At 46.7% G+C, this 25,576-nt stretch overlaps 1 protein-coding gene across 4 annotated transcripts in view; it reads left to right on the forward strand.

The window, feature by feature from the left end:
• SORT1 (sortilin 1) overlaps positions 1 to 23,080 on the forward strand; it is a 71,323-nt gene extending 48,243 nt beyond the window's left edge. For 2 of the 4 annotated variants that reach the window (XM_047785113.1, XM_047785114.1), the window contains exons 9-21: positions 1,139 to 1,283; positions 2,213 to 2,368; positions 4,283 to 4,389; positions 7,961 to 8,063; positions 8,353 to 8,521; positions 9,397 to 9,587; positions 11,951 to 12,140; positions 15,171 to 15,287; positions 16,155 to 16,263; positions 17,020 to 17,118; positions 17,663 to 17,769; positions 18,037 to 18,160; positions 18,479 to 23,080. In XM_047785113.1, the coding sequence (XP_047641069.1) occupies positions 1,139 to 1,283; positions 2,213 to 2,368; positions 4,283 to 4,389; positions 7,961 to 8,063; positions 8,353 to 8,521; positions 9,397 to 9,587; positions 11,951 to 12,140; positions 15,171 to 15,287; positions 16,155 to 16,263; positions 17,020 to 17,118; positions 17,663 to 17,769; positions 18,037 to 18,160; positions 18,479 to 18,493 (1,632 nt within the window). In that variant the 3' untranslated portion in view covers positions 18,494 to 23,080. The remainder of the gene's footprint in view (positions 1 to 1,138; positions 1,284 to 2,212; positions 2,369 to 4,282; positions 4,390 to 7,960; positions 8,064 to 8,352; positions 8,522 to 9,396; positions 9,588 to 11,950; positions 12,141 to 15,170; positions 15,288 to 16,154; positions 16,264 to 17,019; positions 17,119 to 17,662; positions 17,770 to 18,036; positions 18,161 to 18,478) is intronic. The other 2 variants (XM_047785116.1, XM_047785117.1) reach the window with 1 other exon arrangement.
• The last annotated feature ends 2,496 nt before the right edge of the window (positions 23,081 to 25,576 follow it).

Below are 25,576 nucleotides of genomic sequence, written 5' to 3' on the forward strand. Positions count from 1 at the left end.
TAAAATTTTGCTTTGTGCTTTTAAACTCTAGTTTCTCCCTATAACAGAAAGTAAGATTCAAAGTAAACATCGGAAATGTAAGAAACGTAAATTAAATGTACTTGTCACTGGACTTTAAAAAGTATTTAGCATAAGGAGGCTCAGGGACTGATTCCCGTGCCCTGACTCAGCTGTGTCCAGTAGCTATTTTAAACTGTTTATCAGACAGTAGATGGTAATTGCTTCCTCACCAGACCCTCTCTAAGAGCTGAATACCCCTGATAAGCTTCCTTAGATGAATTTCTGACTCGCCTCCCTCTTCCCAGCCTGTGCACCTACCCTCCCTCTTGGCTGTCCTGAGAACCTTCCTTAAAGAAGAGATATGTCTCAGGAGTTCCTGTTGTGGTGCAGTGGTTAATGAATCCGACTAGGAAAGATGAGGTTGTGGGTTCAATCCCTGGCCTTGCTCAGTGGGTTAAGGATCTAGCGTTGCCATGAGCTGCGGTGTAGGTTGCAGACATGGCTCAGATCCCGTGTTGCTGTGGCTCTGGCGTAGGCCAGTGGCCACAGCTCCGATTCGACCCCTCCATATGCTGCAGGAGCGGCCCTAGAAAAGACAAAAAGACAAAAAAAAAAAAAAAGAAGAAGAAGAAGAGATGTGTCTCATCCTGACTTTCCTCATGGTCTCCAAATCCTGGTTTCATCTCTATTTTCTAGACCCATAATTATCTAGTTCTTTGGATTATGCCAGGACTATCTCACAGACTTCTATGAGCAACCCTTAGTTGAAGGATTATCTGAGCAAGCATATGCAAATGGCTATAGAACCAGACTAATGATGGTCCCAACAAAGCCTTGGCTCTGTTGAAGGAAGGTGGGATGTCGGCAGCTGGCAAGATACTGTCTTCCATGGCCGCAGCAGAATGAAGAAGCCCAAGGTGAAGCCAAGATAGCCTTCCTTTCAATAGTGCCTGGATCTTTGTGAGAGGTTAGGAGTAGCTTTGGTAATTGGTACTACAACCTTTCATGGATGACAGTTGTACCCAGTGAGGAAATGGATAATGATACACGTAATTGTTCATAATCATGTTCCTGTTGATGTCACTGCACATGGCATTGTGGTGGAAAATTAAAAAGATAGTATTGGCATGTGTTCCAGGATACAACCAGAAGGATTCATGTATCAACAGATCAAGGGGACACATGGAGCATGGCCCAGCTCCCCTCTGTGGGGCAGGAGCAGTTCTACTCTATTCTAGCAGCTAATGATGACATGGTGTTCATGCACGTAGACGAGCCTGGAGGTAAGCGCCTCGCAGTGGCCCCCCCTCGAGTGCACGGAGATGTAACCTCTGAACCCTATTTTGAGCAGCTTTCCTTCTTACATGTCAGTTTTTCCTCTTACCCCTAGGAATTTATTAGTGACCTACTGCATACTCTGTCTTAGAGTTGATGTGGAGTTTCTGTTAAAAAGGTCACTTGCTTTGACACTCTAACATGGCTTGTAGGTATGTCCAGGTGTTCTCGAGCAACGCTGCTTGAAAAGTGGTTGGAGGACCAGTACTGACGTGCAGATTCTTTGTTACCAAATAAATACAGAAAGCAAGAGCAAGCTCCCTGTTGGCCTAGGGGTTGAGGATCCAGCATTGTCACCACTGTGGTGCAGGTTTGATTCCAGGCCTGGAAACTTCCATACACCACTGTCACAATTAAAGAGAAAAAAGAAATTCCTATAGCCATTTGGCAAAGTAATTTCATATCTGTAAATTTTAGTAATAAAATTGTTGTGGATCATATTTTGTCTTTTTCTAGTGACTAATTTTTGTTATATTTTCTAAAAGCATTGGTTTGTGACATAATTGAAAAATTTTAAATCCATCCTTCACAACAGAGTTTAAGAAGCGTTATTCTAAAGCATAAAGTTTTAAAGATGTATAAGATACGAAGCTAAATACAGTGCCTCTGCTACCAAAATATAACTGGGAAGAGCTTTTCTGTAACAGGTCATTCATTCATTCAGCAAAGCATCTGCTGTATTTCAGGCACTAAGCTGGGTAGTAGAATTAGAGGTGGCCACAAAGATCTCTAGTATCAACCCTTGATTAGCTCTCAGCTCTGTGTCTATGTCATGAAGAGACAGTTGGCTCTGTGTGCAGTCAGTCGTGTATGGGTAGACTGTTGTGTGTTTCTCTCTGTTCCCTCCACAACTTCATAGTTTTGTTCCTTTGCCCAGATACCGGATTTGGCACCATATTTACCTCGGATGATCGAGGCATCGTCTATTCCAAGTCCTTGGACCGGCACCTCTACACCACCACAGGTGGCGAGACAGACTTTACCAACGTGACCTCCCTCCGCGGCGTCTACATGACAAGTGTGCTATCCGAAGGTGAGGCTCGGCACAGCCACTCTTCAGCCAAACCTATTGGGCGTGGATGCTTTTGGGGAGACTGGGCCAGTCCCCCAGTACTGTTGCTTGCCTAGCCAGCAAGCCTGTCCACGTGAATTCTGGCTGGCTATTTTAAATAAGTTAGGGTGAATAGAAGTAAGAACAAAGCAACAGCGGGCAGAAAGAAAGATTGGGGGGGAGTCAATGTTGTTTAGTTTATAAAATAAGCCTTGTATATTGGGAGGCTCACGCTGCTTTTCTCCTTGTAGAGGGCCTGATCCCTCCTGGGTTCTCAGTGGTTCTGCAGAGTTCACCCTTACTAAGGCCCAATTGTACAAAAAAAAATCACCTAAGGGATTCTTAAGGCTTTGTTTCTTTATGTGTTTATGTGTTGGTAGGAGGTGGAGGATGTTCTTATTTTGTAAAGACCTTGCAGTTGTCTACAACGTAAGAGTGGTGCTGGCCCCCTATCTCCACCCGGACCCCACCTTTGACCCTCCTCTCCTTTGCTCGCTCTCCCATGCTCACCCCAGCCTTCTCCAGTTCTTATACACATCAGGTCGCAGGTCTGTGGCTTAGAGTTTGGCACTGGCTGTTCTCTCCTCCCCCAGATGTCTGCAAGGCTGACACCGTCTTCCTCCCAGTCTTTGGTCACATAACTTTCTCAGGAGACCTGCCCAGATTATCCTATTTTTAAATTTTAGTCTGCCTCTCCCCAGCCCACACACATTCTTAGTCCCCCACTAGCTGTGCAGGTTGTTTCCATGGCACTCTTTTCTTTAATTTTCTTTACATTTTATTGAGGTATAGCTAATCTACAAGGCTATGATAATCTCTGCTGCACAGCAAAGTGACCCAGTCATACATATACACACACATCTGTTCTCTCTCAGATTCTTTTCCTACATAGACGATCACAGGATACTGGGTAGAGTTCTCTGAGCTCTACAGCAGGTCCCCGTTGGCCAATTGTGCCATATGCCTCAGTGTCCATGACACTTATTTTCTGATATACCATGTAATTTACCTACTTACAATATCTAGTATGGGTCTGTCTCACCCCTACTAGAATGTGTATTTCATAGAGTTTTTTCTCCTGTTTTGCTCACTGATGTATTCCCAAAGCCCTACAGCAGTTCTCACATAGTGGGCACGCAATAAACCTTTGTTTAATAAATGACTTTTCCTTTATTTGCCTTTTTAAATTTTCCTTTAAAAAAAATCAAAGTACAATATCTGAATTTAAACCTGCAACAGTTTATATCACTACAAATAGAGAAAGGGGAAGACACATGAGGAAAAAAAGAAAAGGTATAAGAGGGGAAGAAGGTGGAGAGGGGGGATTAACGGAGGCCTGTGCCAGGACATTCAGTCTTGACATTCACGGCCTTTCGAGAGTCAAGATTAGAATGCCTTCCCTCTGTAGGTGTTACTTCCAAGGCAAGCAAGCAAGCAGGATGACTAGGTGTCAGCCTGTTTGTATTGGTAAGGAAATAAAAGGTGTCTTTTTTCGGAGTTCCTGTCGTGGCTCAGTGGTTAACGAGTCTGACTAGTGAACCACGAGGTTGCGGGTTTGACCCCTGGCCTTGCTCAGTGTTGCCTCCATATGCCGCAGGAGCGGCCCAAGAAATGGCAAAAACAGAAAAAAATAAGTGTCTTTTTTCGAGAGTATCAGACTGGATAGTTTCTGGGATCAGCTGTGTCCTGTTCACGTGGCAAGACCTCCTTCAAACATGCTTAGAGTGCTGCTGCCCCCAGCACTGAGCCGTCCCAGTGGATGTCACAAGTTTGTGGGACTTCAGGGGTCAGATGGTGTTACATAGTCTCCCTTAGGAGAGAGTTACACAATGATAAACTGAATTTAATAGGACGTCTCCAGTGCATCAGGCCTAATACCATCCTTTTCCCATTCAGATAATTCTATCCAGACTATGATCACTTTTGACCAAGGAGGAAGGTGGAAGCACCTGAGGAAGCCTGAAAACAGTGAATGTGACGCTACCGCAAAAAATAAGAACGAGGTTTGTTTTACTCCAGCTGTTATGTGTTCTGCTCTTACTATTGCCAGGCTTTTGAATAAAGAAGTTTTGTACTTAACAAGGGTCCACAGCTTGAGATGGAAAGTTTGGAAAGGAGAGGTGACATTAACTAGGATGTAGGAAATAGGAACTGTGAAGAGAAGACAAAATAGTAGGGTTTATCTGTCTTTTAAAGAAGACCAAAACTAATAATTTGTGACAGCTGTGAGACTTCAGGAATTCCATAGAAAGCCCCAGACCAGCCGTTCACGAGCAGTGCGGAGCCATGCCGGCCAGAAACAGATGGAGGAGAACGTGGCCTCTCTTCCCCTCTGCCAGGCCCCCACGTGGCCAGTATGGCATGTGGAGCAGGGGCTGAGCCCTCTGAAGAGGGACCGAGACTAGAAATACAAAGGCTCCAGGAGGTCCACAAGTGACAGGTCTTGACGGGCAAGAAGAAAAGCAAAGCAAGCTTTGTGCCTGACTCTTAGAGAATTTGAGATGAGCTTAGCAAAGCCCTGGGAGTTTTCTCCAAAAGTGACAGTGTTGAGTTCCCATTGTGGCTCAGTGGTAATGAACCCAACTAGTATCTATGAGGATGTGGGTTCGATCCCTGGCCCCTCGCTCAGTGGGTCATAGGATCCTGCATTGCCGTGAGCTGTGGTGTAGGTCACAGATGCAGTTTGGATCCTGCATTGCTGTGGCTGTGGTGTAGGCCAGCAGCTGTAGCTCGGATTCGACCCTTAGCCTGGGAACCTCCATATGCCTCAGGTGCAGCCCTTAAAAAAAAAAAAAAAAAAGAAAAGAAAAAAAGAAAAAATGACAGTGTTGGTAGTTCCACGCTCTCTTCAGAGTACCTGTGGCTGACATGCATTCTGTTGTCGAGGCTGGGCTTTGGGCTTTGTTTGAAGAGCCTCAGGCAGCGTTTGATAAGTGTACCTACACCACCCCCAGCACACTCTCTCCCTCTCTGTATTCGTGAGTGTTGTGGAGTCTCTCTGCCCCTCCTGCTCCCCTTCTCCCATCCCCCTGGCCCGGCCGAGCCCTGCACCTGCCCTCCTACCTTAAGCCTAAGGCAGGCTCAGTGGCCTCTTGACTGACCCTGCCGCCACACACTGCCATGTCTGTCCCTCCCCAGCACCCTTTTTGGTTCCCCTTTTCCTGTGACCTGGTGCATAAAAGTCCGCTCCTCCCGTCAGGCTTTCTTCTGCCTTTTTATTGTCATTGCCCACTTTACCACACTTGTGACCTCCACTGCTCCCTGAATACCCTGCCCGTGCCTTTTGCCCATGTTATTCCTGAGGAGGTTGTATCTGTGTCCCCTGCCCCAGCTCATTGGGGTTAGCGGAAGTCCTAGCCAGCCTCAGTGTCCCCTTTCAGTTAGAACTGATCATGCCTCTTCATTCCACTTCAAGTTTGCTTAAGGCTTTTTGTACTGCAGTAAAATATTCATGTCATAAATTGATATTTTAACCAATCTGAACCTCTTTTAAAGCACTAATTTTCAGAGTTCCCTTTGTGGCTCAGCAGTAACAAACCTGACTAGTATCCGTGAAGACACAGGTTCAGTCCCCGGCCTCACTCAGTGGATTAAGGATCTAGCATTGCTAGATGCTGTGTAGGTCACAGGTGCAGCTTGGATCCCTCATTGCTGTGGCTGTGGTGTAGGCCTGCAGCTGCAGCTCTGATTCAACTCCTAGCCTAGGAACTTCCATATGCTGTGGGTGTAGCCCTAAAAAAAAAAGAAAAACGAAAGCACTAATTTCATCCTGCTCTATACCTCTACTAGTGTCTGAGAAATGTTTTCTTTTTTCTTTTCTTTTCTTTTTTTTCTTTTTGGCTACACCTGTGGCATGTGGAAGATCCTAGGCCAGGGATCAAATCTGCAGCACAGCTGCAACCTATACCACAGCTACAACAACACTGTGCCACAAGGGAACTTTGAGAAATGTTTCTTAAAGACAGAACTGGGTCTTATTTCAGATCACCACCACATCTTGTACAGTATCTGAAATATGTAGGCATTCATCAGGTTTGTGTGGAACCATACTTTAGATATTGATCAAAGGCTTTGGTGTAATGCAGGAATAAAATAAACTAAGACAGATTATGCATGATAAAATAATTGCATAATTTTTCCCAAATATACTCATGCATATCAGAATCACGATATCCCACTGAGCCTATAACTCAACAACAAAAAACCAAATAAGCCAAATTAAAAATGGGCAAAGGACTTGATAGCCATGTCTCTGAAGAAAATATACAAATGGCAAATAAGCACATGAAAAGATGTTAGGTATCAGTAATTACTAGGGAAATTATTAGGGAAATGCAAATCAAAAAATTGATTTGTGGAGTTCCCCTCATGGCTTGGTGGTTAATGAACCTGACTAGTATTTATGGGGATGAGGGTTCTGTCCCTGGCCTTGTTCAGTGGGTTGACTATCTGGCGTTGCCCTGAGCTGCATTGTAGGTCGCAGACATGGCTTGGCTCCTGTGTTGCTGGGGCTCTGATTCAATCCCTAGCCTGGGAACCTCCATATGCCATAGGTGTGGCCCTAAAAAAAAATGATTTGTGAGAGATCACCACAGACCCACTAGGATGGCTACTATCCAAAAAACAAAAAACAAAAACCAAAAACACAAAATAACAAGTGTTGATGAGGATGTAGAGAAATTGGAACCCTTGTACACTGCTGGTGGGAATGAAAATTGTGCAGCCAGTGTGGAAAACAGTATGATGGTTCCTCAAAAAATTAAACATGGAACTGCCATATGATCCAGCAAATCCACTTCTGGGTATATATCCCAAGGAATTGACAGCAGGGTCTCAAGAGATATTGGCACATGCGTGCATTATTTCACAGCAGCATTATTTACCAGAGCTAGATCATGGAAGCAGTCCAGGTGTCCATCGATAGATGAATGAACCAGCAAAATAAATACAGTGCAATAAGATTCAGCCTTAAAAAGGCAGGAAATCCTGACAGATGCTACAGCATGGATGGGCTGTAAGGAAATTGTGCCAGGTGAACTGAGCCAGTCACGAAAGAATAAACACTGTGTGGTTTCACCTATGTGAGTTACCTAGAGTAGTCAAATTTATAAAGACAGAGTGGTGACTGCCAGAGTCTGGAGGAAGGCAGAGTGGGGATTTATTATTAAATGGGCACAGAATTTCAGTTCTGCAGGATGAAGACGTTCCAGAGATGGGTAATAGTGATGGTTGTGTAACAGTGTGAGTGTACTTAATACTACTGAACCGTACTTCAAAAGAGATAAGGTGGGGAGTTCCTGCTGTGGTGCAGTAGGTTAAGGACCAACATCATCTCCTTGCCTAGGAACTTCCATCTGCTGCGTATGCGGCCAAAAAAAGAAAGTGGTTAAGGTGGTAAATTTCATGGTATGTGACTTTTACCACAATTAAAACAAAAAACAAAAACAAAAACAAAAAAAAACAAGAGTATCTCACTTAGGTCTGGGTTAGTAAGTTCAAAGCCTATTAGACTTCGAGAGATGAGTGAAAAAAAAAGTGCTTGGGTTTAATTTAAGCTTTGGTTTCTTTCCACAGTGCAGCCTTCATATTCACGCTTCCTACAGCATCTCCCAGAAACTAAATGTCCCAATGGCCCCACTCTCAGAGCCCAATGCTGTCGGCATAGTCATCGCCCACGGTGAGCAGCCTGTCTCTCCTGCCAGGGGAGGAGCAGTCGAGCACAGAGACTGTAAGAAAACCCTTCAGCCTGGCTGCTACCAGCCTTTGTAGAACTTCTTGCAAGACAGTGATTCTGTGGGTTTTTCGTAGACTTCCATCAGAGAGTGACAAGATTTCTCCCTTTACCAAATTGTCAGTGCCCTTTTTCCTGTCACAGGAGCATGATGGGAAATAAATGATGACATCGGTGACAGTAAATCCTGTTTCATTGCTGATGTGTGCTGATGAGATGGTGGATTGTGTTGCAGGTAGCGTGGGAGATGCCATCTCAGTGATGATCCCAGATGTGTACATCTCAGATGACGGGGGTTACTCCTGGCTGAAGATGCTGGAAGGACCCCACTATTACACCATCCTGGATTCCGGGGGCATCATTGTAGCCATCGAGCACAGCAGCCATCCTATCAATGTGATTAAGTATGCATGAGCTCTGCTCCACCCACACTGTCTGCAGACAGGGCACCTGTGGGATGTTTTCAGTTCGTTTGTGGGGGATTACAGACCCTGATTCAGATTTGTGCCTTCTGTAGACTGTAGGGAAGGTTCTTGAAGGGATTGGATTCAGAGTAACTCAAATTAAATGGCTTTGTTTTTCCCTTGACTCCCTCTAGCTAACATTTTTCATCACATTGAAAAAAAAATTACCCTTCTCTCTCCCCACAAGAATATTATGGAAGCCTATAAGCACTCTGGATGGAAAATGACTCCTTAAGTACAAATTCTTATTAAGGAGTTCCCATCATGGCTCAGTGGTTAATGGAACCAACTAGGATCCATGAGGACTCGGGTTCCATCCCTGGCCTCACTCAGTGGGTTAAGGATCCGACATTGTCGTGAGCTGTGGTGTAGGTCACAGACACAGCTTGGATCCCACGTTGCAGTGGCTGTGGGGTAGGCCGGTGGCTACAGCTCTGATTCCACCCCTAGCCTGGGATCCTCCATATGCCGCCAGTACGGCCCTAAAAAGACAAAAACAAACAAACAAAAAACCCCACCAAATTCGTATTAAATAACTTCTGTGTGTTGACTCAGAAGCCCATTCTTACATGGGTCACTATCCTCTCTTTCCTTTGGAAGAATTTTTATAAAGACATTTTCTTCCATACTATTTGAGTGAATCCCTTTTCCCTGGTAACAACAGGCATTAAAGATTAATATAATTGTCAGTCAGTAAGTCATCATCTAAATATGAGCATTTTTCTCTGATCTGAGATCAAACAGCCGGCGTGGTTTCCTGACATTCTCCTAAATGTTGATCCTGTGTCGTGATCTTTCTCTCATTGTGGCTTCAGGTTCTCCACAGACGAAGGTCAGTGCTGGCAAACCTACGTGTTTAGCAGGGAGCCTATCTACTTCACTGGCCTGGCCTCCGAACCCGGAGCTCGGTCCATGAACATCAGCATCTGGGGTTTCACAGAGTCTTTCCTGACTCGCCAGTGGGTCTCCTACACCATCGACTTTAAAGATATCCTTGAAAGGAACTGTGAGTGTCTGCTTTGACCTCTTCTTCCAGAAACTTGTGAGCCCGTTTTCCTAAATAACCAAATCAGTTTAATTTCTTCTGGCTGGAGTAAGGCAGTCATGTCTATGAAAGAGGATTGAAGGATGTTCCATATGGGTGAGCAGGCAGTGGAACGGTATCCGAAGAGCATTTCTCTCTGGATTAGCTCTGTCCAAGAGAAATAAAACAGGGGCCCCATATATAATTTAAATTATTCTATCAGCTAGCTACATTGTGAAAGGAAAAGAAGTAAGATTCATATTAGTATAATTATTTCAATATGTCCAAAATATCATTTCAACATGTAAACAGTATTTTTAAATTATTAATGAAATATTTTGCATTATTTTTCTTCTAAGTTAAGTCCTCAAAATCCAGTGTATATTTTGCACTCAGCCTTATAGTAAATCTCAGTTCAGTCCAGCCATATGTGGACATATAGGAGAGTATTGCCTTGCACTGTTAGATCTCTTTGCCATTTTATCAGCATGGATAATACATGTTTATGTTTGTCTAAAATTATTTCATTAAACTTCAGAGTTTTTTCACCCTGACTACAACAGAACTATGAAAAGGAAACTTTAGAAAAAAAAGTGTGTTGCAAAGAGTATCTGATTGACTGTGTCACTTATCAAAATGTTGAAGTGAGGAAGTTTTCATGCAGAGTTTGGCTTGAATGTCAGTCACAAGTGAGACTCTAGGCTGGTTACTGGGCAGCCATGACGCCCACACCAACCATTTCAGAATGCTGTGACTTCAAACTGGAGGGCATGTTAAAGGCCCAGAAAATAGCTTCAGAAGAGGAGTTAAAATACTCATTGCAAGAATCATATCCCAGGCCTCTAATGCCAAAGATGCTGACATTATACTGAAAATATGGAGGATTTAAAAAAAAAAAAAAAAAGCCTGGGAGTACCCTGGTGGCTCGTGGGTGAAGGATCTGGCATTGTCACTACTCTGGCTCTAGCTACTGCTGTGGCACAGGTTTGATTCCTGGCCCAGCAGCATGCCATGCACATGCCTCCCCCCCCCCCCCAAAAAAAAATGCAGCGCCTGTCACAGTGGGTTACAGGATCCAGCGTTGCCACAGCTGCAGTGTAGGTTGCAAGCGGCTCAGATCTGATCCCTGGCCTGGGAACTCCATATGCTGTGGGGCGGCCAAAAAAAGGAAAAACTGGAGAAAAAGTGACAACAATGTATTAGGGGCCCATTTCCTCAGCATGTTAACTCAGTGACTCTGTTTTGTTTTGGTTTTTTTTTTTTTTGTCTTTTTGCCATTTCTTGGGCCGCTCCCTCGGCATATGGAGGTTCCCAGGCTAGGGGTCGAATCGGAGCTGTAGCCACCGGCCTACACCAGAGCCACAGCAACGCGGGATCCGAGCCGCGTCTGCAACCTACACCACCGCTCATGGCAACGCCGGATCGTTAACCCACTGAGCAAGGGCAGGGACCGAACCCGCAACCTCATGGTTCCTAGTCGGATTCGTTAACCACTGCGCTACGACAGGAACTCCTCAGTGACTCTTGTAGGGAGCAGAAGCACTTGGTTTGGATCTGACTTTTCTATAAGATGTTTCAATGTGACTTAAAACCAGAGAGTTTAAATTCATTAGACAGGCTGTAAAGAAACTGGCTTATGAGTTTCGCCCTCAGCAGGCAGCATTACAGTTATCCCTCAAGTTTAACATCATTAAAGGATTGGTTAAGCACCTGCTCTGTAACAGGCTCTGTGCTGGTCTTCATATCCTGAAAGATAAAAACCTAATCCACAGTCTTTAGGCCACAGCTTTTTGAGTCATTTTTCTGGGAGTGGATGATAGGATACACTAAGCCAGGTTACTGTCATCAACAGTCTTCATTTGAAAGCCTGTCAACAAGAGTTAATAAGTCTTCCCTTCTGTTTGAAGCAAACTAACCCTTAGTGAAATTAAACCTATGCTTTTGGCTAATCGGTACCTTGTCCTTAAGGTGAACATCTGGTTGCTTACCCCTGACACATGCTGCTGACCAGGGGCACAGGTACACAAGCCTTGAAGACAGCGCCTTTCAGTTTGAAAGGAACCATGGAGCTTCTCCCTCTACCTTCCCACTTCAAAACAAATAAGGTTCTTCCTAAAACTCAAGTGGGCAGTGAGATGCAAAGACTTCTCTGGCACAAGGAAAGGGCGCTTGCTCGCTCGCAGGCACCTACGAATGTAACTTGCATTTGCAGTTCCAAAAGGAAGCAGTAGGTTGAAGCAGACATCCCGAGTTTCCCTTTCCTCGTTCTTCCTTAGCCTGGCAGGTGCCTCACGTGGGTGGGCTCTGTACCGTGCCGTCTCCTGAACAGCCTGTCTCTCATTTAGGTGAAGAGAAGGACTACACCGTATGGCTGGCTCACTCCACGGACCCTGGGGATTATGGAGATGGCTGCATTTTAGGCTATAAGGAACAGTACCTCCGGCTGCGCAAGTCGTCCGTCTGTCAGAATGGTCGGGACTATGTTGTGACCAAGCAGCCATCCGTCTGTCCTTGTTCCCTGGAGGACTTCCTCTGGTATTGGCATCTCTCAGATCCCTGTCAGCCCCTCCCTGTGCTGGAGGAGGCAAAAGATAGTTGAAAAACATTTAAATCCCTTTCTTCCCCTTCTTCCTCAAGAGTGGAGAACCGTTGCATCTCAGCATCTTATGAAGGAAATTGAGGACAGGAAAAGGGAACCACAGTTGTTAGTAATTGGGCAGATACTACTGTTGTATCAGATACTTAATTATTGGGCAGAGCCAGCCGCAACCCCCAGAAATCCTGCCTTCGCAATGGTGGGAAGCAGAGAGATATATAAGGAGACAGAATTAAAAAGGAGAGAGAGAGAGAGAGAGAAGATGATAGGACAGAAATACCAAGAAAAGTGGTTTAGGAGCTAAGAGGAAATTGGACTTTAGTGAACAGCCTGACGGCCTGGGTTTGGGGTCGTCTGCAAGACTCAAAGTTCTATCCTGATGGAGGAGGTGACATTAGTACATATGGTCCATATATCCCATCAAGGCTTTGGAGGCCGTTGTAGTGAACGCCCTAGAGGTTTGGACCATCCAGGCTTAAAGGTTAGTTGCTTGGCTGGCATTGGGTAAGTTGATTATACAGGGGAAGGGAGTGCCTCAGTAGCCTAAGCAAGGTTACATGAGGCAAACAAGAGGAACTGCTCCACATGACAGGAAGTAATTCTATAGAACTCGTTACCTGGATACAAGACGTAAGAATGCATCTGGAAACAAGGGAGGCAGATGGCAGGCATGTTCTCCTGAACCACAGGTGACAGAGAAGAGGGGACTGAGCAGACCCCAAGCTGACCCATTGTGTTTCCTCCCATGTGGCTCGTATCTGTATGAGGGATGGCCACGGTCCTCTCTTGCCTATTTCCACAGGAAAAATACCACTCCGATCACTTTGACGGTACAGTGGGGCTAGAGCTTGCTGACCCTATGAAACTCTGAAGGGCGGTCTCCCATCGTGAACTGCACGTAGGCTAGGCTCTTAATTACCTGAGCTTCTGCTGTCTTCCAGACAGGCTGTGCTTCCCCAGAGCTCATGCCACTGCACATGCTGCTGCTTTGGCCTGGAAGTCTTTCCACACTCCCTGCTTGAACCCCAAGCCTGGTGCAGTCCTATTTGGCCTTTAATACTTAGCTCAGATACCACCTCCTTAAAGCCTTCCCCAGTTTTTCCTCATCTAGGCTCCTGTAGTATGCCTGTTACAGCACTTACTATATTTTAATTATTGTGTCTGATTGGGTTCCACCATGAAACTCTAGGCTCCTTGAGTGCATATTGCATTTGATAATCATACAGTCCTAATGGCGCAGCTGACATGCTCGAGCACCACCTCGGTAGCAGGCACTGTCCTGAGCAGCCCTCTGAGACAGCCACAGTGGTTATTCCCATTTCACAAAGGGAGAAAGCGAAGGCACAGAGAGCTGTGAATAACTTGCCCAGTCATTTAGCAGGGAAGTGGCAGAGCTGAGATTGAACTTGGCAGTTCAGCCCCAGAGCCTGTACGCGGTACACCACATGCTTGAGAAATGTGTACTTGTGAGTGGAAGAGTATGGGCTCTGAAAGTTTGGCCTGAACACATGAAATTTTTGCCAGGAGTGTCTCCTTGCTATTGGAAGGGTGATGTCTTCTGTATCTTTTGTTCTCTCTACCGTCTCCCCTAAATATTTGTCAGAAGTACAAGCAGCATGTATAATTCATCAAATATTCACAAATACTATGCTATGCACAGGTTAGTGCAAAGTAATAACGGAATGTTTGTCATGGGCACTCCTGGTAAGATACACATAATTACGTCTGAAACAGGTGCTGAGTGTCTTGGAGATTTAGAGATGGGAGAGACTGTTCCCTCCAGAGCTGAAAGGAGTTGGATCAGAGAAGGCTTTGTAGATGAGGTGGCATTTGAGCTGAGCCCTGACAAGCCGTAGGATTTGACCATGCACATCCGGGAAGCAGCAGGTCGTTAAAGCCAGCAGACTGATGTGAGCATAGACACCAGACAGCGTGATGAGGAAGGCCGTGCTGGAAGACAGGCCGTGAGGGGGGTCACAGAAGTCGCAAGGAGGACGTGAGCAGGTCCAGATGAGGGACGCTCAGGCTGAGTTTCCAGCTTAGACGGTGGGAAGGAGGGTGTGTCGTGGACAAACCTAAGGAAATGACAGGAGAGGCTGCCACGGAGGAGGAAACATGATGTACTTTGAACATTTTACTTATTGGAGGTATATTTATTTGTTTATTATACCTCTCCAGCAGGTATTTGGAAATGTCGGATTAGGGCTCAAAAGAGGTAAAACCTACAAATTTTAGTCGCCAGTAAGGGGGAGGGGGATGGTGAAAGGAGAGGACAGGTGCAGGCAGAGGAGAAGCTGCCCGGTGAGTGGGACTGGTGGTCCGTGAAGCAAGCCTCCCCCACCCCCAGGCACCAGGGAGGGTGAGGCCGAGGCCGCTCATGTCAGGGTCAGCCTTAGAGAGGAGACAGTGTGTCATTCTTTGGGGAAGGCAGAGAGGGGAGCAGATGGGTGGCACTACGGAGAGAAGGGATGGACTGGAGGGTGGGCAAGAGTATTCACATTGGTGGCAGGGGCCATCTAAGAAGCTAAAAGGAACACAGAAGTGGGGAAGGCAGGAAAGACTTGACATGCACCCCATGGATAGAACATGAGTTATTTAGAGAGAAAAGAATTGCCAAGTGTCCCAGATTTAGCTCTGTCGTGGATGCACTAGTTCCCTGTGTCTTTGTTGCGTGCGGCCCCACCTCTTGGAGGCACTCATTCCTTTCCCGGAGCCTGCACACACTGTGCGGGCCTCCTAGCTCAAGGAGTTAGGAGGCCGTAAGCTATTCTTTCCTCCATTACGCCCTCCGCATATGTGTTTTTCCCTAAAACAGCTTCTTTATAGCTGTCACAGGCCTTCCCGAGCTGCTTTCTGGCAGCCTGAGCCTGGAATCACAAGCATCCACTGCCCCACATAGAGCCTTCCTTGCAAGTCACTTCCTGTCTTCCAGCAACTTTGAAAGATACCTTATTTGCTGATTCTTGCAGTGATTTTGGCTACTTCCGTCCAGAAAACGACTCCAAGTGTGTGGAACAGCCAGAACTGAAGGGCCATGACCTAGAGTTTTGTCTGTATGGGAGAGAAGAGCACCTGACGACAAATGGGTGAGCCGGCCACTTCTCCTGTGTCAGGCCTGTGTCTCTACGTGCAGAGTGAAGCTGCCCCTCCACGCAGATCTGAGCAGAATTTTGGAGCACTCTAGAAAAATACTGCCTAACAGAACTTTCTCTGATGGTGGAAATACTCTCTAACCTGCTGTGTCTGATACATAGCCACTAGCCCTGTGCGGCTATTGACACTCATGTGACTGAGGAACTGCAGTAATTGTAATTAATTTGAGTGCAGATAGCCGCCGGGGTACATGCTGCTCTGGAGGTGCCTCACTGCCTCCCTCTCTCCTTTGTGTACCACGCAGCCCACCAGCCCATGCCGATGTGCTTTCCCAGGTCACAGTTTCTCTGGCACGGCCTCTTGTTTTGTTTTTTTTGTTTTTGCTTTTTGTCTTTTTTGCCTTTTCTAGAGCCGCTCCCGAGGCACATGGAGATTCCCAGGCTAGGGGTCTAATCGGAGCCCTAGCCGCTGGCCTACGCCACAGCCACAGCAGCGCGGGATCCAAGCCACATCTGGGACCTACCCCACAGCTCACGGCAATGCCAGATCCTTAACCCACTGAGCAGGGGCAGGGACCGAACCCGCAACCTCATGGTTCCTAGTTGGATTCGTCAACCACCGTGCCACGATGGGAACTCCTGGCACGGCCTCTTAAGGCAGACAGGCAGCATGCCCCTGCAGCAAGACAGGGGACACACGGTCTACCCAGGGACCAGACTATGCAGAATATCCCCAGAGCCCCTGGCGAATCCCCCCATGACCTGAAAGATGGTGGGAGGAAGTAACTCGTTTTCAGGAAGTACGCAAGAATCCAGGAGATCTTCCTTGTGTTCTGTTAGCACATTTTCTCTGCCTCTCAGGTACCGGAAAATTCCAGGAGACAGATGCCAGGGTGGAGTGAATCCAGCTCGAGAAGTAAAAGACTTAAAAAAGAAATGCACGAGCAACTTTTTGAGTCCAGAAAAACAGGTATGTTAAAGTAGATCTGGTTTAGGTACAAGTAGGGTCTCATGCTCTGCCAGGAATAGTCAAAGCGAGAGCGTCAGGACTTGTACTGCCGAATACAAGTGGCCAGATTACTTTTGTCAGGCTTCCCTTTGCACAGGACACTGTTAGGATGGGGGATGGTCACAGGACCCAGTGATAAGCTCATCTACTGAAAACCTTTTTGTCTGGGAAAGAAGTAGTATTTGGTAAAGTTTTCTCAAGTCTTAGAAGCATAGGGTTAAGGACATTCATGAAGCACCGAGTCATTTAGACTCCAGAGGTTTGGCTGTAAAGGGCTGGAGTTCTGCACACGTGGACGGGAAGAGCACTGGGGCATAGCTGGGGGGGTCTCTGTGCTGAGTCATGCCACGTGTGTTCAGGATGGAAAACAACTGTGGTAAGAGTGGGCTGGTTTTGATTTAGGAGCAAGTTTCTAGCTGGGATATGGGAATATGATAAAGAGGAAACCTCTTGATAAAGAAGCACTGGATCAGCCGTGTGATGTGGGACAGCAAATTGTGGGCCCCAGGTTCCTAATCTGGAAATTAAGAAGTGGATAATCCACAGTCCTCGACGGCCTAACCTAAGGGTGAGGGCCTGACAAGGGGTGGGATTTAAAAGGCAGTGGGAGAAGAATGTGTGGGTGTGTGTACTTGTCAGGAGGCAAGCCCCTCCTGTGCATCCCTGCCCCGAACCCCGGGGGCTGTCCTCAGAGTGTTTGTGTGTGTGATTGCACAGGACTCCCGCCCACAGGGACACAACCTGTCCCAGAATCCAGCTCCGCCTCCTCTTGGATACACTGAAAACACACACTCCCTATCTCCCACCCAGAAGCAGGTAGGTCACACTCAAACAATGATACGAAAAAGCTTATTTGTAAAAACATACGAGAGATTCAGTAAAAAATCAGTCTTGGTGTCACAGGATGGCCTGCCTGACATAGCATTGTCACAGCTTCTTCCCAGGTATCGGCCCTGTTCTAGATTCCTTCAGCCCACTTATCATCACCGTCTCCCTTTCCTGCCCCGGCCTTATAAGCTCCAAGGTGTATAAGCAGTGGTAGTGGGGACAGTCACAAGTACCATTTGATCTCAGTACTTGCCATAGCTTCCAGTGTTTCTTTGACATTGATGCCACTGAGTTTCCACCATTCTGACAGCTTCAAGGCAGTTCAAGTTCTGGCTACCCTGCCCGCTGTGATACTCTGGTAGCACTGAGGTGGTTCATCTTGGGGGCGGGGTGTGTGGCAGAGTATCAGCATGAAGTGCCTAGAGACTGCAGATCATTCAACAGAGAAATTGGGGCATGAGCAGCCTCTTTGAATTCAGTCCTCGCATATGCACGCCTGAAACTGTTTATGTTTCTGTTTTAATTTATCAAGAATTCCAAGTCAAGTTCTGTTCCCATTATCCTGGCCACTGTGGGACTGATGCTGGTCACAGTCGTAGCCGGAGTGCTCATTGTGAAGAAATACGTCTGTGGGGGAAGGTAAGGAACGTAGAGGTCAGTCTGACCAGAAAGTCAGCCAAGGGCAGGTGGTTGGGTCTGCCCCTGGCATAGACTAGCTGGTTGAAGTGATGTCCCTGAAACATCAGGCCCCCATCTTCCCTGGCATTTTCCATATGCCAACTATGGGCTGTGCTTCCTGTGTGTGTGACTCACTCTGTGAGTGTTTACAACTCAGAAAATCCACAGTCCTTTAAGAAATGCACACCTCCTCAGCACGTGAGGGATGACAGAGCTTTCTGCCCACAGGTTCCTGGTGCACCGATACTCTGTGCTCCAGCAGCACGCGGAGGCCAATGGGGTGGATGGCGTGGACGCCCTGGACACAGCCTCCCACACCACTAAAAGCGGTTATCACGACGACTCAGATGAGGTGAGACTACTTCTTGACGGATGGTCCAGAAATTTTTAAAAAGAGTGATTTTTTTTTTTCATTACAGTATAGTTCATTTACAGTGTTCTGACAGTTTCTACTGTATCCATATACATACCTTCTTTTTTTCTATTCTTCTCCATCATGGAAGAGTGATTTCCTTACTCATGATCAAGACATGATTGACACAAAGGAGGGTATGAGCTAGAAGCAGTAACTTAATGGCTGTAAGACTTGGGCAGCCTGGAACTAGGCAGTGCCTTTCAAAATGGGGTTTTTTTGGTCTATAAATAATATGGCCTATGTCTGTCTTTTCAGGACCTCCTGGAATAGCTCCTCAAAGGAGCTGGGACCAAGCATGGATGATGGAACCACAGTACCTCCTACACTCCCTGTGGCTCCAACTTGGGGAAATAAATTCCCATTGCAAGGGACCCAGCTCTGTTTCTGCTGCTTCCATCAAAGCCAAAAGGACCTACACTAAAGAAATGGGGGCGGTGGGGGGCGCTAAACACTCTTAAAATTGGCTCTGAGAAGAGAGGGAAATTTTTTAATCCTTTAACTTTTCATTTTGAGTTCTGTCTTTTTGCAAGGCATGGGCCTTTTTTGGTTTGGGTTTTGGTTTTGAAGGGAAATGAAATGGAAATGAAGGGAACTTTTCACTAACCCCACTGTTGCATGTTTTGCATGGCACCTGCCCCAGGGCCCCTGCCCACTTCAGCATCAACTCTCACAAAGCACCTGGTGCTGTCTCTGGGCTGTGCTGGTGAGACAGCACAGAGGCTGCGATGGCTGCCACAGCCTGGGCAGCCCCTCTCCATCTGGGGACAGCCCTGCTCCAAGAACACACATACCAGCTCCTCACACAGTTCCCTGCTCTTTGTTGTTTTGTTTTGTTTTTTCTTTCAGGGACCGTAGGCCACAGTGATTTTTCTTTTCCCCGGTTTAATTAGGCAGTACCGTTGTTAATTGCCCTTTGGCAACTAAGTTAACCATGTGCTTCCAAGACACTAAATCAGGAAAACCTAAAGGGCAATATTTTTCACTTGGGGCAGGAAGAAAGGAGCAGCAGAGGACTAGATTTAGCACCTCTTAAAGGAGAAATTCTTGCTTCTTCTGAAATCTTTCAAGCCATGCTTTGTGTGTGTGCCAGTGGACTTGCTCAAGGACAGGGTTCAGCTGGCCCGGGCTATGTGCCCGGGCCGAGCCATCCCTTCACTAGAGCTGGTGGCGCGCATGGCGCAGCCCCCGAGGCGGGAACAGCACGGGCTTCCACCTCCCCTCTGCCTGCTCCGCTGGCTCCGGTGAATCGTTAGAATGGTTGCTTGTTCGCTTCCTCTTAGGTCGCTCTTGTACATGGAGCCTCAACTAGACACTTTTTCAGATTTTATAGGCTTTTGTTTAAAAAAAAAAAAAAAAAAGGAATTTTATGACCAGGCCTTCCTCCTCAGCCCCTTTTCCCAGCTTTGCCAAGTAACTTAAGAGTGAAAATTCTGGCTGAACCAACTGAAAAACACACTTCCAGTGGAGCTGATGTTTTGGGTGGTACATTAAGTTCATATGTTTTTTAATTCAGTGAATTTTATTATTTATAGCTGTACAACCATCATCACAACCTAAGTTCATATTTTAAATTTTAAAAATCCATTTGACATTTAAGAAAAAATGAAATTAGAAAATGTGGCAAGGTGGATTTTGGGGTGGCCATATATAACATAGAGATGGAAAGCTGTAATCATTAGTTTTAATACAGCCTGCCTGCTCTGCAGGAATACAGCAGTGTATATTTTCAGTCGTAGCAGACCTCCTGTGCTGGTCACAACTTCTCCCAGTAATTATGACCGAGACATTCTTTGGTAACTGCCATTTTGCTGCTAGTTCATTTTATGGCTAGAAAGTCAGTTAAAAGTAAATGTGCCAAATTCACTTTTGTCAGAATGCAAGAGCAGATGGCCAAGTTCTCTCCTCACCAGAGTGGATCAACAGCAGCAGGGAAAGTGGGGGAGGGAGTGGAAGGAGAATTTTAGAGACTTTGAAACTGCAGTAAAATTAAGTGAGTCAGGGAGCTTCAGTTAGAAAATAAAGTTAGGGCAGTTTTTGTGAAGAGAGTTAACATTTGTTTAGAGCCAGAAAGCACTAGTCTTTGAGGAGACGCACATTCATTTTGCAGGTTTTTTTCAATTAAAAATAATTCCAAAGATAGACCAGCTCACCAACGATAAAGTATCGGCCTTGTCCCAGACGCCCTCACCTCCTGCCCGAGATAAATCTGATGCCCTGAAAAGGCCTACTTACACCACATGCTGTTTCTCCTGAGTATACCCCCTGGGTATATGTATGGTCGTTCTCTGATTAGTTTTAAGATGTAGAAAAGTTAATATTCTTCTCTAACCTCTAAGATTAGGGCTTTTTGCCTGTAATGACAACTGGGATTTCTATAGAACTTAGCAATTTTCACAGCACTTTTTCACTTGCATTATATCGTTTGAACCTCACAACATTCTTGTGAGATTTAAAAAAAAAAAAAAAAAAAGGCAAGCCTTGTATTCCCATTAGAGATGGAGCTGAGGTACAAGATGGACTAGACTGTCAGGGGCCCTGCGTGTTAGGTGGTTGTCCTCTGTGCTCTTGCACGCTTTGATGTGTGCCAGTGCCAAACACCTTGGAGCAGGGCTGCTTTCCTACAGGTGTTCTCCAGGCCAGGGATCGGTGGCATTTCTTTCAGAGCAGTATTTAGCACTTTTTGCTACCTTGTTAAACAGAAGATTTTATTCTCCTGTATTTCACAGCTGAAAACAAAATTAACGGTCATTTTGCATGTGTGAGAGTCACTGTGAAGTGTGCGGGGGGTGGGGGGGGGATGGACTTCCCATTGATGAGGCCCCCCTCTCCATTCTCTCTGCCATCCACCCCAGCCGGCCAGTCAGCTAACAAGTCCGTCTTCTGTGTCAGCCTCCTCACTCGCTGTGGATGCCATCTGCCAGGGAGTCAAAGAGCCTAAAGCCATGATAGCTTCTAGGAAGGAAACATTTATAATTTGTCCTACTGATGTTAGGTTAGGAGAACTATCTTGGAAAGTAAAGTTGTGTAAAATCTCGGGCTTGATATCAGAGAGATGAGTCAGCAATAGAAGTTAGCACTGGAAGATAAGGTTGGACGTATCAGACTGTCCAAAGTGATCTGAGCGCTGAAATCCAGGTGGAGACCTCCTCGTCCTTCCTGCTCTGTGGACAGGCGTCTTGGACTTCAGGGGCCTTGGGATTTTAGTGAGACCTGAGACCAGGGATGCGTACACCTAGGCTGTTGGTTGAGTGGGAGCACCACCGATAAGCAGGAACGTGTCTGGAGGCTGTGGCAGTTCCGGGCTGGGCTCCGGAGATTCAGTAGATTTGCTGTAACTGAAACTTAGGATTTGCTGCCTGCCTCTGAATACACTTTCCCGTGTGCATCTCTCTCATCCTTAGGTTTGCCTCTGGGCCTCTCCATGCCCAAGCTGGCCTTTCATCCCTGACAGTTAAGTAATGCGCTGGCCCCCGTTGGTTCTATGAACCATAGCTGGTTCTCCCACGGCCTTGATCACAGTACCTGGGGTGATTTCATTATTTTCTAGGCAAACGATCCAGGTAGAGAGATGATTTACACAATGCTAAAGAAAATAATGAAATGACTGAAGCCAGGCCAGTCCTGCCTCCTGGAGTGGATGTGGATGGCCCTGCACTCCTTTCCTCTCTCCAGGTACTGTGATCAAGGCCGTGGGAGACTTTTAGAAAGAGTCCAAGGAGCCCTGCTCCAGCATGCAGTGGCTTAGAGCTCGCCCTGCTCGGTGTTGGTATGGCCCATTTGCCCCACAGGAAGCCTGGATGTTCCAAACTGCTCAAAGGAAGAGATTCCGCTTTTCAACTTTGCTACTATCTTCCCTCAGGCAGAAAAATAAACATGGACTTACATGTCCTCTGAACGAAAACCAAAGTTTAAGATTTGCCACTTGACTTTTAGCACTGGCCCTCCACAGGTGCCAGACTCTCCACTCTGTCCGCCATCGATTCGCCCAGCTCAGGCAGCTCTGCCAGCGCCGTCCTGCCCCAGCAGAGCCTGGGCCTCGCCCTCGTGGAGGATAACTGAGATAGTAGGAACATGCTGATTTCTGGGGTTACTTTGCATTATAACAATAAGAATCAGAACATTAACTTGAAATTGTCTTCAACTTGCTGTATGCATTTTTCACACCAGTACATTCTTAAGCATCATTGTTTATATAGAATAACAAACTAATCTGTACCTTTCTATATATATGTGTACATATATACGTGTATAAACTGTAGAGTGTACATGTTACTGATTTATTGAGCTGTCCCAAATCTTTAACGCAGTTCTCATCCTTCGCATGCCCTTAGTCTGTGGTCAGATTACTTGAACATTCCCAATGATTCTGCCCACCTCCAGTGTTTGGACGTCTAAGGGAGGAGGGTTTGAAGGTACCCTCCTAGCCTCATGCACAGAAATGCTCAGGGTCCCCGTGTGCCTGTAGCCCAGCCCTCTCTCCTTGTCTCTTGTTCCCCATGTGGTCCCTCCTTGTTCTATAACTTCTCTGCCCCCTCCCCAAGCTGTGGGACAGCTGCCTTCCTACTCAAGTGTAAAGCAGTATTAAGATCATTACTGCATGTGCGCTAAAACCCCAAGTTTTCTGTTCCTTTGAGACAGAAGATTGCATGTGAGGTGGGATAATCAAGTTTCAATGACCTCCGTCAGTTACACAACAAAGCCAGACCCTGGAATAAAATTCCACAAAATGGAAATGAAACTCAAATTTCTCTAGCATTGTGTAAATAAATCTGGATGTGTTTAACTTTGTACTGGTAATTCTCTGTATATTTGCAATATTTGGGTTAGAAATAAAACAGACTGGACTTTATTACCTGACCTACTGAAATGACTAAGTTACAGTTTGTTAATATGAAAGCTTTTCCAGTTTTCTAGCTTTAAAAATTGAACTCCAGGAGTTCCAGTCGTGGCTCAGTGGTTAACAAACCCGACTACCATCCATGAGGACGCAGGTTTGATCCCTGGCCTCTCTCAGTGGGTTAAGGATCCATCATTGCCGTGAGCTGTGGTGTAGGTCACAGATGCAGCTCGGATCCCACGTTGCTGTGGCTGTGGTGTAGACCAGCAGCTACAGCTCCAATTCAACCCCTAGCCTGGGAACTTCTACATGCCGTGTGTGCGGCCCTAAAGAGACAAAAAAAAAAAAAAAAAGTCAAACTCCAGCAACCAGAGAATAAGTCAATTAAAAAGCCAGGACTGGAGTTCCCATCGTGGCGCAGTGGTTAACGAATCCGACTAGGAACCATGAGGTTGCGGGTTCGGTCCCTGCCCCTGCTCAGTGGGTTAACGATCCGGCGTTGCCGTGAGCTGTGGTGTAGGTTGCAGATGTGTCTCGGATCCCGCGTTGCTGTGGCTCTGGCGTAGGCCGGTGGCTACAGCTCCGATTCGACCCATAGCCTGGGAACCTCCATATGCCGCAGGAGCGGCCCAAAGAAATAGGAAAAAAAAAAAAGACCAAAAAAAAAAAAAAGCCAGGACTATCCAATTATAGCACGAAAGATATTAGATAATTTATGGGAAAAACTCACTTTTTTCTTGTTCTTTATGCTCATGGAAATCTACCTCCCACGCGTATTGGTAAGAGCGGCTTCCTGGTTCTCACTCCCTGAACCGCCAGTTCCCCACCCCACACACCTTCTCGGTCTTGATTGCTACACTTCCTTCTGGGCACAGCAACCTATCATTACTCTCTTGAATTACATGTTCTCAGAGCAGGTTTGACAGATGACAACCTAAGAAGTTCTCCTTCATTTGCTCCTCGTGTTGCTCCTGCCACTCTTACTCATAGTCCTTCCTGATCCATGTGGCTTAAGATCCTTCAAAGAGCTGCAACTTTTCTCACCTCCAAAAGATTTCTTTTAGGAGAGGTTTCTGCCCACCCCGTTGAGCCTTTAGCCAGGCCTGGTAACTGCTGCTCAGCCTGCCATCTGGGGTGTTTCCACTGCATACTCACCGGGCGTCCTGGTCTGAAGACGACCAGGCGGAGACCTTGCTCTTCAGGAGCCCACTGTCCTCCTCCAGGGGATTTTATCCAAGGTGCTCTTATTGTCAGGAATCCCGTCTAACACAAGTGTTCCAAGACTTCCTGTAAGAGAATCAGTAGGCTGCTTTTTAAAAATGCTGGAGTTCCTGTCATGGCTCAGTGGTTAATGAATCCGACTAGGAACCATGAGGTTGCAGGTTTGATCCCTGGCCTCTCTCAGTAGGTTAAGGATCCAGCGTTGCTGTGAGCTGTGAGCTGTGGTGTAGGTTGCAGACTCGCCTCAGATCCTGCATTGCTGTGGCTGTGGCGTAGGCCGGCAGCTTCAGCTCTGATGAGACCCCTAGCCTGGGAACCTCCATATGCTGTGGATACAGCCCTAGAAAAAGACCCAAAAAAGGCAATAAAATGCAGATCCCGGAGTCCCCAAGTCCTGCTCACTTTCTCCCAGCTCATCGGGGCTTCCTCTCACCACCTTTCTACCTGGCCCACATCTAGGCGATCCCCAACTCCCTTTTTCATGGCATCGCTCTGTGCTATGGACCCAAGCTGGCCGCCTGCAGCATCATCTTTAGCGCCTGGGGAGTGATCGTATAATGATCAGAATCTTTTTCAATGTCTACTCTGCGGTGCTCATTGAGGACGTTCCTTTCATGGAGAAAGATTTTGAGAATGGTCCCCAGAACATACACAATCTTTACGAGCAAGTCAGCTGCAATTGTTTCACTGCCGCGGACCCTTACCTCCTCCTCCTCTCCTCAGAGGCTTCTCTTTCTGCATAAGCACTAGAGCCCCACTGCGCGTCCCCTGGCCAGCCCCCTCCTCTATTTAAAGACTCTCCCGACCCAGTCAACGCCGCCCCCCCACCCCCCATTCTGGAGCCCTCTGCCACTGGCTTTCCCTGGCTAGACATGGAATCCCTTGTTCTCCAAGCTCAGGAGACTGCCCCCAGTGGAGGGAGGCTGGGGCTGGCTGTCCCCTATCCCTCTGGGCCCCTTGCCTTGTCTGGTTCCACAATAAAAGAGAAACTGCTCTCTTTAAAAAAATAAAAATAGAATAGAATGCAGATCCCACCCAGACCTATTCAATTAACCTTTCCAGTGGACAAGACCCTAAGGGTGTGCATTTGTTATTTGACTCTTTCACACCTTCACTGCAACAGGGAGCTAAGACCGAAAGCCTGGGCCAATCGCCTCATCAGGGCATGGATTAAGTGGGGTATGAGAGGGGTGTGCTGTCTGGACACGTGAGGGCCAGGTTAGATGACAGAACTAGGTCAGAGGGCCTTTACACAAGACTGACATGACAGTGCAGCCTCTTACCAACCAGCCCCA

This window comes from Phacochoerus africanus, chromosome 6 (assembly GCF_016906955.1).
Source record: "Phacochoerus africanus isolate WHEZ1 chromosome 6, ROS_Pafr_v1, whole genome shotgun sequence".
Lineage (NCBI taxonomy): Eukaryota > Metazoa > Chordata > Mammalia > Artiodactyla > Suidae > Phacochoerus > Phacochoerus africanus.